At 34.2% G+C, this 20,112-nt stretch overlaps 1 protein-coding gene across 3 annotated transcripts; it reads right to left on the bottom strand.

Annotated features, from left to right (window-relative positions):
• Nucleotides 1-829: 829 nt before the first annotated feature.
• RB195_026175 (uncharacterized protein) lies at nucleotides 830-12,899 on the bottom strand (the record flags this gene model as incomplete). 3 transcript variants are annotated; one of them, XM_064214615.1, is made up of 14 exons in its annotated part: nucleotides 830-942; nucleotides 1,021-1,129; nucleotides 1,262-1,360; nucleotides 3,678-3,754; nucleotides 7,551-7,611; nucleotides 7,726-7,938; nucleotides 8,022-8,091; nucleotides 8,335-8,447; nucleotides 9,843-9,913; nucleotides 10,045-10,168; nucleotides 10,690-10,812; nucleotides 11,806-11,979; nucleotides 12,186-12,284; nucleotides 12,681-12,899. In XM_064214615.1, 14 exons carry the CDS (start codon nucleotides 12,897-12,899, stop codon nucleotides 830-832), a joined length of 1,665 nt encoding a protein of 554 aa, XP_064070495.1. The 3 variants fall into 3 exon arrangements, with proteins under 3 accessions (XP_064070495.1, XP_013306279.2, XP_064070496.1); XM_064214614.1 differs by lacking the exons at nucleotides 830-942; nucleotides 1,021-1,129; nucleotides 1,262-1,360; nucleotides 3,678-3,754; nucleotides 7,551-7,611 and having other exon boundaries at nucleotides 7,696-7,938; XM_013450825.2 differs by lacking the exons at nucleotides 7,551-7,611; nucleotides 7,726-7,938; nucleotides 8,022-8,091; ... (5 more) ...; nucleotides 12,186-12,284; nucleotides 12,681-12,899 and adding an exon at nucleotides 6,067-6,094.
• Between the last annotated feature and the right edge of the window lie 7,213 nt (nucleotides 12,900-20,112).

The raw sequence follows: 20,112 nt of genomic DNA, 5'->3' as shown, positions 1-20,112 counted from the left end.
CAACTCAGCGAATTTTTCACTCATTATCGATTTCTCTATGCGTAAAACAATGTCTCAAATGAGTTGTACTTTGTTTTATTTAATGCAATCTTATTGTTTTCTTTCTGAATGAGAAAGTGCGCTTCAAATGCTTATAGAATTTTTTTTTACTGTATTTCATAATTTTTTTTCTGTGTAGTAACATTGTTTTGATCGGGTACATAATGTTGAGGAGATCATGATAGATTTGACGAGAAAAATTTTTTATGGCGCTAAAAATAATTTCATGTGGATCCCGGAATTCGCTCGAAATTACCGATTATCCTCATGGTTCCTGAGAAGAACATGGGAGAGGTCGTAAGTAATATCCACAGCGATCGATAACAATGGGATCCATGCATGTGCGGGTTATTTTCGATGTCCATGCAACTTTGAGGACTTTCTTGTGCTTTAATCATTATGAATTAAGAAATTTTTTTATTACTTTCATATAGAATATTTTCATGTACAACTTATCTTAATCGCTTTAGAATTTTTCAATGAATTACGCAAATTATTGAGATGTTAATAATTTAATAAACAAATAAATGTTAATAATTTAATAAACAGTTTCTAACAAATAAACAGATATTCTGTTACATTTGATGTTGTCTCGTTTGAATTATCACTAGAAGAAGTTAGTTACTAGTTACTAGAAGTTAGTGAAGAAGTTGATTTACATAAATTGTTATAAATTGTTACTATATAGAATTGTGGTGAATTCTAGGATAAAAGGACAAACAAATACAAAAATTCATGTGTAAAAAAATCAATCTACAACATAAGAATCCGAATAATTACTGTTTAAGTACTATTTTGAGAATGGACCGAAGGTAACGATCCCTTTCAACGTATCCAATGCTCCATTCACCGTTGTTTTTGCCTTATCCACTACTTCTGTAAGTCCCAACTGTGCAAGAATACCTAAAATATGAAAATCATGAGACGAATTCTTTGCAAATTTTTTTTGTGTTTTTTTTTTCTGGATAACACCACACTTACTATCATCTGCTTGTTTGTGCTCTATAGCAACTTGTTCCGGTGTCTTACGATTCCCCATAATTCGTCCTTCCACTTGCTCATTTTCATCATCTTTATTTTTGATATTATACTGTAATACAAAAAAATTGAAGTTTTCAGAAGAAATCGGAGTGAAATTTGAGTGCAGATCTGTTTCCAGGATATTTATCCACGAATATTTTTGTGGTATTAGTAAGTAAGAAAAAATTTTTCAATAAAATACCTTCTCCCTGATGTTTCTGCGCATTTTTTCACGATCCGCTTCCATTTTTCGATGCTTCTCCTTCCTTCTTTCCTCCTGCTCTTGACGTGCCGCGAGGACCTGTAGGAGCAAAAATTTCGATCAGTGAGGATGTAACGGCGAGTAGATCAAAACTTCGGGAATTGTTTATCGCGTTATTCATTCAGTTCCTTCTCGGGAACGTAGCAAAGTGTGAAATCCTAGTTTTGTTCTTTCGAAATCCCAAAGAATGGAAATATAAACTATTTTAGGGTTGATCTAAGATATTTTTCGAATATATCTTTCTAATGAATAATGATGACAAAGAACGTATAGGAAATCGATCGATAATAAATAATAATAATAAATGAGGAGAAATGTTCCTTTCTCATATCTGTTTCGAAGTAGTCACGTGAGGATTTCTTTTAATGGATTTTGAATAATGCTATATCGAAGATCCATAGGATAGTTAAGATAAGTCAAATCTATGAATCCGATAAAGTAATTAAGGGGTAATTTACGATTAAAGCGAGTTTCAGTAAATTTCACTAAGTTTTGCTAAATTAAAGTCATCCATGAACCTGTTCAGGAGAAGAGAAAAAAATCTCAGAACGGAGTCTAACACGCACATTATCCGAAGAGCTATGTTACGGATTCGGAGATTTGCAAGGATTTATATAGTGCACCGAATACGGAGCCTAATTATAGGTTGAAAATGACATATCCAGAGAAATCAGAGAGTATGATTGAAATGGGAGAACTCAGCAGGTGACAGAAACATTTCCAGTCGTTGATCTACTGAGGATTACTGTAAGTTTTTGGTCTCGCATCTCGTCTTCACCGAAAAAATAGACAATATTTTAATTGTTCAGAAGCGTTGATGAAATTTACTTCTACTAAGATATCAAAATTTCTGGAAAAAATAAATGCATCACGGTTTAGAAGCCAATAATAACAATTTATTACTAACATTTGAACTAAGGATGAGGAAAAAAAAGATCATTGGAAGAGGAACAGGAAGGCCGACAATATCTATAAGTGATGAGATGAGGGGATATTTATGCTATATGTCGAGAGTTTAAGGATTCAGGAAGAAGATTTCTCGATTATTCTACGAAATCATTAAGTTTTCCTCATTTAAAGGGAATACTGTAAGTAGTGAAGCAAAAAAGCCAGCATAGTAGAGTAATTTATCCTTAACTATCGTTGTTATGCCGGAATAAGGCTGTGTGGGCGGCAAATCATACGACACACACACACACATACACATTTACACATGTCACGCAAATCATCATCCACTATGACTCGAGTCCGGAAGTTAAGGAGTGGAGGAATATTGAGGCTAGGAGGACAGATTAAATCCCTAACGTTACTCTATCGTCTCGATCATAGTTCATATAATTAAAATATTGAGGAGTTCCATAAATTTTATTCATAATCCTCAAAGTCTTTGATCCACAATCTCTTGAGTTCTCTGCCAAATCAATCACTAATCTACCTGATCAATGGACATAGATCACTGGCGATTGTGATGACCACAACGTTAATTTTAATGCCTTCGTTACTGAGAAAAATTTTTAAAAATATCGAAAAATGATGGAAAGAAACATACAAAACAATCCAATACATCGACAATTACTGGACAACTACTTTGGATAAATAAAATGAATAAATAACTATTTCAAAAAATAATAGCTAAATTAGTTGAATACTATCTAGGAATTTCTTTCTTTAATGAATGTCTAGAAAGACGAGACTTTGACCAAAATTTTAATGTTATTAAGTTTATTTTGAAGATTATCTTTATTCCAGTATTTGAAAATATCTCAGAACTTCCAGAAGAGGACTTGATAGAGCTGGTTACAATCATTTGGACTTATACGGATTTCAAAAAAGTAGCTTAACTAAGTATTTTAATAAGTAAACTTCAAATAAGTAGTAAGAATTTAAAGATTTGTTATTTAAGATCCAGAAAAATGTGTGTATTTCTGGTTTACTATAGAGTTGATGCAAAAACTGGTGGTTTGAAATGTTTACGTTTAGCCGAATCACTGTAAATCGGATACGTTCATGCACGAATCTGTTGCACGAAGTAAATATAGGAGTAAAATTACGTGAAATTGAAGCAAATGTCGAATGAAATGTGCAAAATACGTAATTTAGTGAGGGGATAATTACAAATTAATCTTGTACTGGAATATTTTCCTAAAGGGTGAGAATTAAATTAAGAATGAGCTTCTTTAGAAGGATGTTCCATCTCAAATGCTAAATCGACGTGCTTTTAGTGGCTGTAGGTGATGGTAAGGAATGCTGATCATTGAAAAAAATGAATATACAATAAATTTCGATGAAAAAATGGAAGAAAGATAATAAAATAAATTTAAAAAACAAATAAAATGCAATTTTATTAAGGACCTACCTCAGGATCTTCGGGAATGTCCTGCTTCTCGTTTCCTTTCCTTTCTTCATTATCACCGGTAAGTCTGTCTATACCACCTGGAAGGAAGTAGTAGGAAGCTTCACCATTTATTCCAGAAAAAAACTTCATTTTAACTACCTTACATTGACGATTTCCTTTTATTTTACTTAGCTGAGTGGAATTCAAAATAGAACAAAAAGAAAAGCATTAGAAACTCTTCCCGTTTCATTTGTCGTTCCTTCCCAGGAATAATGATTAGATATTCAGCTTTTTAAAGGAAATTCCATATTCTTCAGTGCAATAGATTCTTTTAAACTTATACGGATTTTTCAAACAAAACTAACAAAAGAAATCCAGAAAAGCAATTTCACTTAAGAGAGGACAACCCTAGGAAAAATATCGAACCTCTAAGCATATCCGAAAAATTTGACGTATCGAGTCCAAAATCGCCAAATCCAATACCATTTGTTGTAGATGAGGACATTTTTTTTTGTTTAGTGAGTGTTTTTTTTTTCTCACAATGAGGAACGAGAGCAATAAAGAGAATGATCGTGAGGGATGAGATCTACTAATCTGGTGGGTGCTCTAATCCGGGTGTTTACATTACGGAAGTTTGAACCGGTCACGCGATCCATGCCAAGTCTGGAGCAACTACATATGTACATGAGATAAGAATGAAGAGATGATGTTGAACAGCATGGCAACTATTGAAGATGGATTTTTCGTTTCATATATATAGGTTTTCACAATATAGTTGTGGTCCCAATTTATTAGAAATAATTAATTTTTAATGCTGTATTCTAGTTTTTAATTTAATTTAGTTTTTAATTTTAGTTTAATTTTTTAAAAGAATTTTATAAGAAGCAATTTTGCAGGATAAGCTCAACAAACATCACTACAACGCTTAATTTTTTTTATTATTTTTATTTCCTGGAAGGTTACTAAAGGCGTTGTGGAAAGATTTGTTAAGCCTTACTTCAGCTATCACAAACAATTGAATAAGTGTCATTTTGAAAAATTCAAGAAGATTGTAAAAATCCTAAATTGAACAAAATTCACTGCGATGCTTGATTTTTCAATGTATTTCTTTCTTCCTGGTTTTTTCGAAATAACAGCTATTCATCAGCTTGGGATAGCTGAAGTAAGATTTTAAAAATTTTTTCATTATATCTTTAGTAACCTCCCGCCACTAATCAATCTAGAAAAAAGTGCACTAGACTCCATAAATCCTCTCATAAGCATTCTCAGAATTAAATGAAGGTATCCAGAGAATTCTGGTTCAGGGGAGAGTGTAGCGCAGTCAGCAACTCCGTTGTGGTCGCTCGGTCGGTTGTTCGAAACCGCCCTAACGCCAACCAAGTCTTTCACTCCTCCAGGGTCGATAAATTGGTACCAGACCTGTCTGAGAGAATAAAAACTGACTTGATCATCCCTGAAATCATTTTATAGGATATCACGCGTTCCAAAACCTTCAACTATTAGAAATTACAGCCTTCTAAAAAAAAACGCGTTGGCGCAACCCCCGTGGATAGATAAGCCGTAGACTTTTATCCAGAGAATTCAAGGATTAATGTCAGGAGCTTAACTAATTTTGGCACACCTACGATTTAATTTTGAGATTAGTTTTTTAATTCGTCTACGAGTGACGTGGTTTCTTTCCCCGGATGAGGATCCTTCAGGACAGTCTAGTGATAGTGCAGAATGCGGCATTAATGCATTTTTCACAAGAGGGAGAGCTTACTAGTACATATTTTAAATTGTAAGTAAATAAATTTTACGCGCAGAATGAAATAATAAACACTACAAAGAAATCACGTTCTTTTTCCTCTTCTAAATGTATTTTGAAATATTCAATAACGATTTAGTAGTACTTACTTTAAAAAGCTAGCATTTTTCTTTAATTTTCGTCTAGGTCAATCTATGGGATTAAAAAGGTCCCGACGTTGTACTCTGACGTCATATAAATCCACGGAAATCCTTCCGTATTTGAGTTTAATTTTTTTTCGAAGGATGTACAAACAAAAAAAGTGGAATTGAAAGTGGTACTGTATTTTCCAGTGCTGAGTAACAAATTTAAAAATACAGTCAGAAACGCTGTCTACGAACCTTCGATCAGGGGCAATGTCAAGTAGCTCAGTCCCATTTTGAAGCAAATTAAGCTGTAATTCTTTCCCAATTAAGCCTCCTCCTAATTAGCGTTAATTATACTCCAGACTTGGCTCCAGATCCACCCGTTACAGTATCACAGTCATTGTAAAATTATGGAAAACTAGTCTTGTAACGAAAAACACTGCACAAAAACTGCTTCTACACTCAGTTCCCAGTGAGAGTTCAAAGTCTTTGAGAATTCCTTGTCATGTAATAAGGAATAATCCACTAAACTGCTTACCTGATCCTATGGATAAACCAAAAACCATGTCTAAGGATAAAGAAGCCGATAGAAGCACGAGTTTCAAAAAAAGAGAGCGATCGGGATTCGCTAAAGGGCGATTTGAAATTCGTTGGAAGGAAAAATTCGATGCAAAATGTATTAATATATTCCGGACAAATTGGAATAACCGTTGAATCCTGACAACAATAATTACAACGTTTGCGACCACATCATCACTTTTTCCATATTCAACTACTCTTGGCATCATGCCAACCACATCACAATGATGATGTGAGAGGATTTAGTTCAAGAGATAGCGCTATTGATAAGGAAAACTTATCAAACTTTTGCGAATAACGAATTGCATTAATTGAATTAAGAGTAGGATTTCTGGAAGATACGTCGGAAACAAAAGGTGGCAGAGGCGTGGATATCACAACGGAATCATCTGGTCTACAACAATTTTTCTTCAGATTGAATCATAATATCTGGTTGCCGCTATACTTTACAAAAATGCAAGACTTATGGATACAATCCGTACACATATTCGGATCGAAACCATCCTGAATTATTCCTGGGGAGTGTTAGAGTACTTCTGTGTCAATAACCAGTGGAAACTTTTATGGATTTTTAAGAAAAACGTAGGATTCTCCGCTTCTTCATGTGTGGAGTATGTTGTCAGAAAATCCAAATTCTTTCTTCCACGAGTCATAATTTAATTTGGAAAAGTACATAAAGGATAAAGGATAAAGTGTCTGGCGTTAATCAGTCGGTCTGGGATGGTTGGCACCAATTTATCGACTACGGACGTATGAAAGTCTTCGTCGGCACTGGGGCGGTTTCGAACCATCAATCGATCGAGCACTTGCACGGAAATCTCTTACCAATTGCGCTACATCCTCCCCTCAAAAGTACATACAAAGCAAAAAACTTAGATTTTAGAGCGAACGATTAGTAATTTTTCGAATTTGTTAAAGTGGTCCCTTCTCATAGGTACCGAGTATTTTTCCTCAAACTTTACCGTAAGAAATCCACAAACTTTTGCTAAACAGTTGAATTGAATTCATTTTTTTTTTAATTTCAAGAATGCTCATTATGATCACCGCAAAGAGTTAATCATTGTCTAAAAATCAATCGTCACACAACTCCTTCTACTTAGAAATGTATTTATACAAATACAAGATGATAAGCTAGTTGTAATTCTGAGGCATGTGACTCAGGTGCGAGGAAAAGTTTATATTACTCTAATATATCAAAATACATACATAAAAAGTAATGATATAAGTGAAAAATGCAACCTGTTCCACTAGGTTGACCTGAATAAGAACGCTAAACGCTCAAAATCCTGTAAGGAAACATAGAGAATACAAAATAAAGCAGTTGTAGATTTACACAAACTTGGATACATGCTCATATCGATCTTCTAAAACAGTAATTTGACTTACTCTTGTAGGATATTTTAAAATTAACCACATTTTAACACATAAATCGCCAAGGTTGACCTCTTTTAAAGTTTGTGGCGAAATGAGTGCAGTTGCCGAAACTCACAGCTAGGTTAATAGCCTTAATGAAAAGAGGAAACAATGAGGACAGGAGAAAATATATACATGGATATCTACTCAAATAACATGGATCAATGAAATATTTTCAGGATGAAATGTTATGACTCATCAGGACTTTTCGACCATTCATACCACCACTTTTTCGTGAATTCATTAAACGTTCGGCTTCAATTACTGTACCATATGCTCTGTCAATAATTTCTTCCTGGATTTGATTTCGTTTAATATCATCCTTCTCAATATTATTATACATATTATAATATGTGCCCATAGCGAATATTGCGAAGTTGCATGCGTACATGAAGATCCGATCATATGCCTCGTGTACCTTAAGGAAAAAGGGAGGATTCACGAATTTTTAAGTTGGAAAAATAAATAAATTAGAGTGAGGTTTCAGCTATTAAAAATTACCTTTTGAAGAGTGTAAGGAGGATTCCCGTTGAACAGCGCCGAAATTGTGTCATGATAACGTTTCAGCAACCTGAATGAGGATATTTGAGGTAAAACGAATTTTAGGATAAGGTGGAATGTTTTTAAACTGTTATATAAAACAACAATGACATAAATACATATGAATAGATGCTAATATTGAAGATAGTAATATCTTAATGCAAATATTTAATTAAAAAATTTAAAATTAAATGTTCACTCACTCCAGATGGAATAATTAAGGATATGGAAAGTTTGGAAACAAAAAATCATCAGTTACTCAATAAAAACCAACATATTCGTGTGCTTCTGTCGTTGTTGTCGTGGCATTGTCAACAATAAAATCCTTACAATATCTTCAGCGAAGTTACCAGTATGTAATAATTGGAAATCGATCACTGCTACCAGCTAAAAAAGAACGATTTAAATCAATAATTCAAGAAATTTTCGTTGAAATTGGATGAGGTCAAGTGAAAAAGCCGTTTTTTTCCGAATTCTTATCCAAGAAAAGACATCAAGATCTTAGTTTTCCAAGGTTATCCTGAAAGTAGGAAACTAAATATTCTTCTATTGAGGAAGGTTTACACAATATTTCTTCTAACTATACGTCTAAGTAATAAGCAGTTTCCACAAAAAAAATCCTCGAATGTTAGCGAACCACTCATCTTCCAGATCTTACCGCGCTCCAATGATAAATTAGTATTCATTCGGTTGTGTTATCTTATTGGCACGGATTTTCTGTTGCAGAGTTGATATTTCAAGTTATTCTCCAGAAAAGTGTTTCCCTTTTCGGTCTATTTACGCATCCTATGGTTCGTCACCGATGGCGCCAGCGCCAGGAGTACTCTTTTCCAGAGAAGATTAAAGGAGTTCAGAGGAGCGAGATGGTAATGAACCTGTCTACATTATTTACAAGTTACCAATTTACGATAGACCCAACTTAAAGCAGAAAAAATTCTTTTAGTACATTGGAAAAAAGTACTTGAAACCGGTTTGATGACGAATTTACTGTGTTTGTACGGTGACTGTTAGTCCATTTATTTTGATATCCAGAAACAGTGTGCAATGAAATAAGTTCAGGATGAAGGTAAAATTATGATCTTTTATCAAAGTGGTGGTTCTCTACATTAAGATGAACTGTTAATGACTTTCAAAATCGAGGATTTCTACAAGGATGGCTAGGAAAAGGTGGATGGATGACACCACGCGATCGCTGAACCTCACATCTCCTGGATTTCATTTCATTACAGCTATGTTAAGGAACATTTATATAGAGTTTAAAATATTATCCTTATCGAATAGAAGAAAAAATAAGAGAGAGAGAAAACAAGAAAAATTTTTGCAACTGTGACAGTTTCGTTTTTAATTTTGTATAGAACAACTAGTTGATATGTGTGGAGCAAAATACGGAGGTCACATCAAATTTTAAGAAGCATTCTGTAAATCCTATAGTATACTCTTCAGTATCGTCTGACTAATATTCTTTTTTGTGTTTTTTGAAAAAAAATTACAAGAGTTTTAATCTTTGTCATGACTTCAATAACACCAAAATAGGAGAATAGGATATTCAATCCGAAACTGAAAACGATTAATGACGAGCATTCTTAAAGAAAACTTTCTGGATCAAGCAGAAACGTATATTTATGTTGTAGAGTTTCAGAAAACAACCGTATTGAATACTGTTTATTTTTTTACTGTTTTTTTTTCGAAGGTCCACTAAATGTTTATAATCCATGTCCATGGTGGGGAAAATCCTTACTACACAACTTATAGTTTACTACTTTACAAAAATCCTGTACATACCTCTTTGAAATCAACATCCCATAGCAGATTCGTAGGATTCATATCGCAATGTACGAGAACTGGTGGCACTCCTAAAAATCAATATGAAGTTCTCAAATGGATTCTGTCACAGATGGTGGGTCAACACTCGAAAGAAATTCCCGAAATTCAGACAATAAGGTGATTTTTTTCAGGAGTAGATAGAAAAAAAAATGTATTTAACCTAATTCTTCGAATGAATAATGAGCACTGATTGCTGCATCAACACTGAAACATCCTTTCATCGCTGCCATTTTTCCTTTGAACAATTCTGGACGAATATTCTCGAACATGAGAGCAGCTTCGAACTAAATTTAACTACTTAAAAAATTCAAAAAAAAAATTAAAATCAAAAAATTCCTATGCGAAAAAAATAAAAAGCTAATCTAAAATTTTTTAGAGTGAGTTGAACAAAAAATTGCTGTATATTTTCGTACATAAATTAGAATCAATGTTCAAAATGTTTCGATTTGCTTTCGAAGTCTAAAACTTCATAATCTACGAGTGGAAATGGAATTTGAAAACATAAGGAATCATAGGATAATAATAATAATAATAATAATAATAATAATAATAATAATAATAATAATAATAATAATAATAATAATAATAATAATAATAATAATAATAATAATAATAATAATAATAATAATAATAATAATAATAATAATAATAATAATAATAATAATAATAATAATAATAATATGATAGTTAATAAAATACTAATTTAATTTTTTCTTATAGTCAATCCAGACGGCAAAAAGTACGTGTATGTGAGGCAAATTTTTTTTTTGAACAAAATGTGTAACTGCTGAGAAGTATCTTATACCTGGAAATCCTGGAACCCTTGATCAATTTCAGATGTGCGATCAAAATGTGCAACCCACGACTGACTCTTTTCCGTGATGAAATGATAATGGAATCCGGCCAAAGCGTCCATAACTCTTTCAAGCTTAAAATGATACAGTCATATAAAAATGTAAATTATATTCAATATAATATGAAACTTTAGAGTTTTAACACAAGATCGAATTATTGATTCTTTGCATCTATTTTCTTCCACATTCGGTTAAAATTTTTATTCTAGTTTGTTTTCAGAAATTCCTGAAACTAAGACGGTTAATGGGTAATAGGATAATTAACGCCAGCCTCCACATGGTGCAATTTCAGTAGCTGGGCGATACTGTCCTTGAAAAACTCCCAAAACCCCTCGAAGTTTGCTACTGCTTAAGAACGCGAAATCTCAAACGGCAAAAGTGACGCGGGAATTTCTGGATAGCCTAGGCTGGATGATCATGTACCAACCTCCTTATAGCCCGGATCTCCCCACCCAACTATTACCTGTTCAGAACCCTAAAACAGCATGGGTGCGAGAAAAATTCTAAAGACTGTGGTGACCTCAAAAACGTACTGAACGATTTTTTATCGTCGCAGCCCCTCACCGTCTGGAAGGAAGGCGTTCAGACTTTGGCTCTTAAAGGCAGCATACCACGAATCTGAGGTGGTGCGGATTTCAGGTGAAGTATTTGTGCACGGGATAGCAGATAGATTATGGAGAGGGGTGTGGTTCCGTCCATTTCTTCCTAATTGCCGCAAAAAACGGCCCGGAAGATGCGGCGCGCGCACAAGGCTGGCGCGCTCCAGTAGAACTCCTTGTAGAAAATAGTGCGCCGGGACGCCCGAAGCCGTATCTTCCAGGCCGTTTTTTACGGCAATTAGGAAGAAATGGACGGAATCACCCTTCTTTCAATAATGTACGACTCCGTATACGAATACTCCACCTGAAATCTGTACCGCCTCAGATTCGTGGGGTGATGCCTTTAAGTGGTTAGATGCTGCTGATAATTATATTAATCAGATTGTCTCCCTGATTTGTACTAATAAAATGATTTTTTTTTCCAAAAGCAGGAAAAAAGATATGCAAGGACTCAATATAAGGTGGTACCTGATTTAGAGAAAAACCAGGAAATAATCCCATAGCTTTGATACGATCACTCAAATCTTCCAATGCAAGAATTCCTGTTCCTGGTTCAGTTACGTCTTCAGCACCATAGAATTTAGGCATGGGGAAATAGGGAATTTTATCATTTCCGTAGCATTGATACCATGATAATTCATACTGAAAAAATAAAAACATCCATTAAAACACACATTCTGGAATTCTGTTTTGAAAACACTCAAGTATGGTAGTCGTCGCAAACGTCAAAACATTGAAAAAAAATATTTTTGATTATGTGGTTAGGCGAAAAGATCAAATGTAACAATTACTTATTATAATTAGAATTACAATTATTATACTACACGGAAAAAAGGGAAAAAGCCTACCTTTGTTAAAGTAACGAGAACTTCAGCATCTTTATTTTCCTGATCCTTGTCGTACATTTTTGTCTCGATGTTCTTTACATTATCAGAGACTCGTGGTATCTAAATGGAATGTCTTAAGATATGAAATAAAAATTTTTTCCTTAATCCAGGAAAAGAAATTTCATCCCGAAAGCAAAAATTGTCTTTTGCCGATATGTGAGGTTCACGATTCAATCTTCCCAGTAAATATTTCTATGATAAAAGACGTTACCCTTTCAGTACAATGAACATTTTCACTAATCCTTATCTGCTGATTTCATTTTCAATGAAATAGAATATTTTCATTTGTACTTGTTTGTTATAAAATCTGGAAGAATACTGATATGCAGAATTAAAGGGATTTGTACTGATATGCAGAATTAAAGGGATTTGCACATATTAGGAACGGAAAAAAAAGAATTCCATGAAACCACGTTCACCGTAATGGACGGATTTTCTGGATTAAAAATCGCTAACCTTCATAAAAAGTGATTTCGGATGAAGTCGTGCTAGTTCAGCTGTTTTCCAGCTTAGAAGCACTCGAATAATTTTTGACCAGAAACTTCTGTTATCCGATAGCACAACAAATTTGTAAGTAACGTTCTTATCGAAATTCTCTACATCCCAGAAACAGATACGTAACAGTGCTTCAACGCGAGTTCTCTCCTCATTCGACAACACCTCCACTTTTTCCATGTCTCTGAAATTCGTGGAATTCAATAAATCCTGTTAGGAGGTATCACTACTTCTTCACAACCGTGAGTTTTAAGAAAGATTGATGGAATCCAATATGGTGGAACGTTAAAGACAGCGAGTCACGATTTCAAAGTGCTATTGAACTCACAGCAAAAGCATGGAGTTCAGGTTATAGATTGCGGAACCCATCGTGATAAAAAAAGGCGTGGGAACCGTTTTAGTTCCTACGAGGTACGTTAGAACGCACTTCTATGTACAGGTTTCGCTCCCTTTAACAGAATAAAACGGCGTGAAAGACACCGTTTTTTACTGTGACTTCAGCTGCAAAGCGCTGCAAAGCGAGGGTTATTGATCGGTTATGTTTGAATACGCTGGCGAGAGGACACCATTGATCTTTGACCGCTCGCACCCGGATGCGGCGCGTGCGCAAGGGTGGCGCGTTGCAACAGAAGTCGTGGTGAAAAACGGCGTCTTCCACACCGTTTTTGCGTAAATCGAGGTAAGATGAGCGGAAGCACGCTGGGTTCCGCAATCCACTACCCAAACTCCAAGCTTCCGCTGTGCATTCCACACCTGGTCAAAATCGTGATACGCTGTCTTAAAGAAAAGAAAAGCGCACATTATCGAGGATAATGGATAGGAAGGGGAATGAGAGAAGAGTACCGTTTAGATAGTATAAAAACAACGACCTATTCGTGCTATAGATAGAAAAAAAGAAGAAAATAAGGTTAACAGCTAAGTGGAGGCCGAAAAACTATTCCTATTCCAGATAAAGGTAAGTACGCTAGAAAAATTGATTGAAAAATCAACAACTTCTTCTACTGTAACATTAAAACATTCAATGCGACTTTATTTTCCATTAATCCCACTTCAGAATTGATTCCATATAATTTTAAGAGTGAACCATTACTAGGGAACAGATTAGTGAAAACGAATGCTCATTAATTATCCATGTTCCCAGAAATTTCAGTCGTTTCGTCTTAGACGTTTCTTTTTTTTATTCATGATAAAGCTATTCAAAGAGTAAAATGATGGGTTAAAAACAAAAAAAAAGAGAAGAAAAAAGTATATTCTTGAAGAAACACTACGTAAAAGTACATAGTTAGAAGACAAAATAAAAATGAAATGAGAAAAACTGATAGGAGAGGTTTAAGAACGATCGAAGAAGCTTCAGATCATATCAATTTGATTTCTGACGACTTTTTCAAATAACAGTAATGCTCTTATAGGACATTTGTACCCCAGGATGGAGGGGGGTTTATGGTATGTCAACAATGATAACCAATCCTGGTTACCAACGATTGTAAATACGTGAGGTCAACGAGTACTAGGAACGTAATACTGGCAGAGATGCTTTACTTATTAGTAAATCCTCAAGGTGGCATGTTTATGATAGGTAGATCCAGGAAACATCATCAGCACAGCCACTACGATCAATATCCCTATGGAGTATTTTCGTGACACACAGACAAACACACACAAACACAGGCTATGCCCGATATCAGATAGTCTAAAAAATAAAAATAAAATAAAAAAATAAATAGATATGGTGGATTTTTTGAGTTACTTCGATAAACCTGCATGAGTGGAAGTTGAGTAAAGTCGCATAGATTTCATATAGTCATAAATTTTGAGTTTTTTCCCTCCTAGTCCTGCCTTTACTATTCACTTCACTCATCACTTATCCACCTCACTCAGGCACATACTCAGGTATTGCTGAACTCAATGAGGTTCAAACCTAAGATCACTGTGAGAAGTTTTGAGTTATCAAAAAAAAGGAAGAAAGCAGAGAAATAGCTAACCACTTTTATAAAGTTTTCTTCACTGCATTTAAAAGATTTCTTTTTCTGGATAGGTCCCAAATTCGATTTTTCTCAATTATTCGCGTAACCATTGATTTTACCAATAGTTTGAAGAGGATGAAGGGCGCGGAAACGTTAAATGAAATAAAAAGATCAATAACAATCCTGGGTTCTCTACTACAACCGACTACACGATTTTATTTTCTTTCGTCCAGAACAAGACTAGACTGTTTAAAAAAATAACCACTAAATATTAACTAAATTCACTAAATCAACCCTAATCCTATTTCTTCGGATAGCAAAAAAACCATATAATTAAAACATAGAATTAAAATATTTTTCTAATCGATAATTGGCGAAAAAATACATCGGCTTAAAACGGACAGATAGCAATTTTGAGCTTTGATTGATAGACATTTCAGACTTTCTAAAAAAAAAAATTCTGGTAATAGAACTCATAAATTCTTCTTCTTTTATTTTTCTTGACTCATGAGGATAGCAAGACCTCGTCACAAATATTAAATATTCATATAATGTTTACAGGAATTAGTTATTATTTATTTATCGGAAACTTAGATCGGCGATAGCTTTCTGAATGTTCACCTTTCTGCTGTCTAACCAGATCATGGGGTAACCGGTTCCGTTGAACATTTGTAAAAGGGTCGCTTTTCATTCCAGAGAATCAGGAAGGAAATTTTCTTTTCCAGATCTGCATATACTTGGCAATTAGATTTATTAGATATAATAATCTATTGTCAATAATTTGCTACACCCCTACTATCAGCTTGCGGTTTATCAGCGGGTTCAGGGTGCGAGTGTCTGGTCGAAACGGTTTATTGCCACTGGTAATAAAGATAAAGATGTGGTTACATAAAAGAAAGTTTAATTTCCTTCCTGATTCTCTGGAATGAAAAGCGTAAAAAGGTTTAGGTACAAAATTTTTGGCGAAATCACCAACGAAATTATCACTTAAATCGAATTGAAATTGAAAATTAAAATTCAACTAATTAAAAATCGCCAAATGCTTGCCACCAGCATGAGGTTTTCTCCTGTAATTCTAACTCCTTTTTTTCAAATTTTTGCTAGATTCGTAAATCTAACTCAGGAAGAAATGTGTGGATCTATGTACTTATTTAATGGGCGTCAAGTCAAATGGAAAAAAAAAGCACGAGGAAAAGAGCTGAGTAACTTCGAACAGTGATAATTTTCCTCCTGAAAAGAAACGTGGAAACGGTTGAAAGACAAGGAATAAGAAAAATAACAGAAGAAAAGTCCTGGTGAAAGGAAATAGTCCATGAATCGAGTAAAAGGCAAATTGAGGAGAAAAAAAAAAACAAAAAAAACCATTGGAATTTTGACAAGTATAGAAGAGGAAAAAACGAAGAGAATAGGGACAAAAAGTGGTGAACGTGAATCTTTACAGTTTTCTTCGAGCGAGGCAATAAGTCTTAAAGAACTATCAATTATGTACTTGAAAGATTGAAACTGAATGGATTATCGAAGCAATCGTGGATTTCGGCAAAGTGAGGTGGAATGGAGTGAATGACACCGGCTCCATTCACATTCCACATCGACATTCCGTTCTATGAAGTCAAAATAGACAACTGTACAGAAAGTGAGAAGAAATGAGGAGTGAACATTGGTATCATGATTGACACATAACATACATTGATGATAAGATATAGAGGGTAAATGCAAACCGCCAAATATTTGCTAACATTTTATGGATTGAAATCCGCAACGTGTTACGCGTATTGTTATTGAGTAGATCAACGTGAAGGCCACCAACAGTGCCGCCACAAAAATTCACTGAAAGACTCACGGGACCAAACTGAGCAGTACTCTCATTTTTTCTATTAGGAAACTTTAGGAATTCAATGGGATTAAGACAAATATGTAGATCATGGATAGGACGAGTAAAAATAGAATTTTCTTCCTTTTTTTTTGAAGTCATATCTTCCGTTGTGACCTACTCTTTGGGGCAATCAGAGATCAGTAAAAAAAGAGGTGTGTGGGTTTTTTTTGTGATAATATTATCAAATAGAGCTATTAATGTTGTTAATTAATTAATAACTGAATAAAATGAAATTTGTCAGCTTTCGAATTAGCAGCAATGTTAAAATATTCATGTAAAATTTAATGATTCTGTAGGGGAAGGAAAAGAAAACCAGAACTTGAAAACTGCACTTGAAAACATCCGGATTCTTTAAGAGGTCTGGTCTCTTGGTTTTTACCTCCCACAACAATTTCACTTATAAGAAACCTACAAGAAACTACATATGAGGCTTGAAAATAAAGAAATTATGAGGTAAATTATGAGGTGATTGTATATGGCCCTCTACTATATTTTTTATGATGCAAAACACATTTATAATTTATGCGAAAAAGGTAGATTCACGTTCTGATGCAAAAGAAATGCAGTTTTTTTGGTTTATTAGCTTCAACACTATTTTATTGTACTAAAGTAAGAATTTTGTACGAAGTATTTTGAGTAAGTTCCAATTTCGACCATCTTCAATCTTGGCATCGTAGAGTTTGATTGTGTACTACTTTTGTATGTTTATTATTATTTACAATTTTATTTTTTTGTATTTTGAACTTCTGGAAAGCATATTTTATGACCCTTTCAATTATGTATATAAAATTATACTCGAATTACTTTTTCTGAAATAATTTCATTTTTATTTTAAGATATCCATTCACAATTTTTGTCAAATCTATTTCTTCGAGTTCAAAGTTGGCCAAATCGGTTCTCAAACCGCTTTCTTTGCTAACTTCTCATCGAAGCATATAAAATTTGAGTTCTGCTATCGGACTATGTCAGCAATAAAAATTCTAAAAATTAAAGAAGAACAAAGAAATCAACTAACCTTCGAAAGACTTCTCTGTAGATTTGAAAGAATTTCTAATGCATTTCGTTTGCTCGAAAAAACGATAGATTTATTGTCAAAAACCAAATCAAAAGTGAAGAAAATGTCAACAAACTCACAGTAGAACACTGGTTTCAAAAATTCTATCAAAAATATTATTTATTATTTGAAAAGAATGAAACGAAAACAAAGTTATTCAAAAATTCACGTGAGCAATTCCCACACGAGGTATTGCCGACGAGTTAAACGTCAATCAATCTACTGTTGTTCGCCATTTTTGGAGCAAATCATCGGAAAGGTCAAGAAGTTCGACAAGTGGGTCCCATATTAACTGATCGAGAACCAAAAAAAAAAACTCGCCGTTTTCCGGTTTCGTCGCCCGATCTTTTTGAAAAAGAAGCGATTCGTTTCTTGAAGAAATTGTAACATACGGTGAGAAATGGAAATTTTACAATAACAGACGAGGATCCGCTTAGTGGCTGAAGTGAAATATGTAAGTTCCACGATATCATCCAAAGCTGAAAACGTGCCAAAAAAGGGTAAAGGAGAGGATTTGATGGTCTACAGCGGATTTGATCCACTATGGCTTTCTGAGGCGATTAGTCCAGAAAAATATTATCAGCTGATTGAGGAAATGCACCAAAAACTGCGTAGTATTTGCTTAGCATTGACCTATTTATGGAAAACGACCAATCCTGCTCCATGACAACGCCAGACCACATGTCTTAATGATTCCACGATATCAAAGGTGAATGAATTGAGCTACATCGTACTTTCCGGACCTTTCTTACCTTACTGATTACCACTTCCTCAAGTACAACGACAACTTATTCCAGGAGAAAAACTTTAGAAATCAAGAAGATGTCGAAACTGTTTTTGATGAATTCATGCATTGCTTCCAGAACTCAAACTTTCAGAATTTCTTTCAGGAGCTTCCAGAACTTACAGCATTGTATGATATGGAAATTAAGAAAGCTGTTCCAGAAAAATTTGGCAAAAATGTATTCATAGTAAGGGTGATTACTTTAGTTAGATAAATTCTTATAGAGTTAGGTCACATTAATGTACATTTAAAGTTGAAAAACCTTTGTCTCTTTTGAATCAAACTAATATTATGAGAGTTTATTGTTTCCCTCACCTCGGGAACTGACTCACATATGTACCTCAATTTTACTTCTTATCACTTTGAATGTACGAGATTTTCAGTGCTTGAAAATGCATAAAATAGAAGTTAACTATTAGAATATAGGATAACCTCAGAGTTATGTACAAATGTACAAAGTCAACAAAGAGAAAGACCACGAGTAGAACTGGAACATTTTCAGGAACACTTCCAGTTTTAATCCTTTTGTTGTTGTTACATTTACAATAGGAAACGACGCGTCAACATGGTTCTGTCATAAGATGAAATTACTATCGGATGTTTTCTGGAGCGAGTATACCATTTTCTCCACCAATAATACATGTAAAGTCACCAAAATGACACGATGAGAGGAAAAATCCATGAAGTCTAGTTGTGTTAAATCCATACTATTTGAATTCGTAATTTGAAAGTGATGACTATCTACATATATGGTGAATCCAGGATTGCAGATGCATCATCTTAGAATAAGGATTAATCAGTTAACTGCATAAAAAAACAACGAAAAATTCGAAATTCAAAAATTACAAAAATTAATTCAAAAATTTCCTCCAATTAACAGTAAGGTGAAAATTAAAAAAAAAACTGTGCAAAGCAAGGATCTTATTGTGAATTAGGGAACTGATCAGAATTGAAGAAAAAGCATTTTTGTAGTTCTAACTGAAAAAAAAAGAGATAGTTCGAATCATTCGCAGTTTTTTCTTGTTGTTTTTCACTTTTTGCAGAGATCAGGATTGTTTTTTGCCTCAAATCATGTAAACATCAATGGTCTGGCGCTGATTTCGAACCACGTGGTAGGTTTTTAGATAGTAATGTGTTGGCGATATGGTCATATGCTGCCACATGTCATCGGGACCGGTAAAATTCCTATCTATAAAATATGAAGAAAGAAAATTAAAATTTAGATCTCGTATACTGTAGGCAATACATCCGGAAATTTACAGAAACATCCCGAATCGTTCGATTTTTCGAACATGATCGAAGAGCAGTACCATTCAATAACTGGTCATTCAAAGCAAATCAAGTCGGTTGCCTGGATGATAATCTATTTCATTTTCAAGGATAATTCATATTAACTGGCACAATCCATGAGTTACAAGACTGTCTGCACATACATGCAGAACGATTTTTATTCTGGCGGCAGGTATTGTCCAGAAAATTCGAAAAAAAATCTGCTGTATAGTTCCCATTTTATTTTTTTTTCTTTTGAAAAATATTTATTTAGATACGATTTACTGATTGCCCCACCATTACTACATATCTTCTGTTCCATAATCCTTCACCAACAGATTAATCCGTGGCAAACAGTCGGATTCAGCAAAAAATGTAAACCTCTTTGTTAACCTTCAATGTAGTATTTTCCTAAATTTCGGAGGTTATGGAAATTTCGAACTCCGATA

Source organism: Necator americanus, chromosome X, assembly GCF_031761385.1.
Source record: "Necator americanus strain Aroian chromosome X, whole genome shotgun sequence".
In the NCBI taxonomy this organism is placed as follows: Eukaryota; Metazoa; Nematoda; class Chromadorea; order Rhabditida; family Ancylostomatidae; genus Necator; species Necator americanus.
The sequence above is the reverse complement of the archived record's forward strand: the minus strand, read 5'-3'. Positions and strand labels throughout refer to the sequence as shown.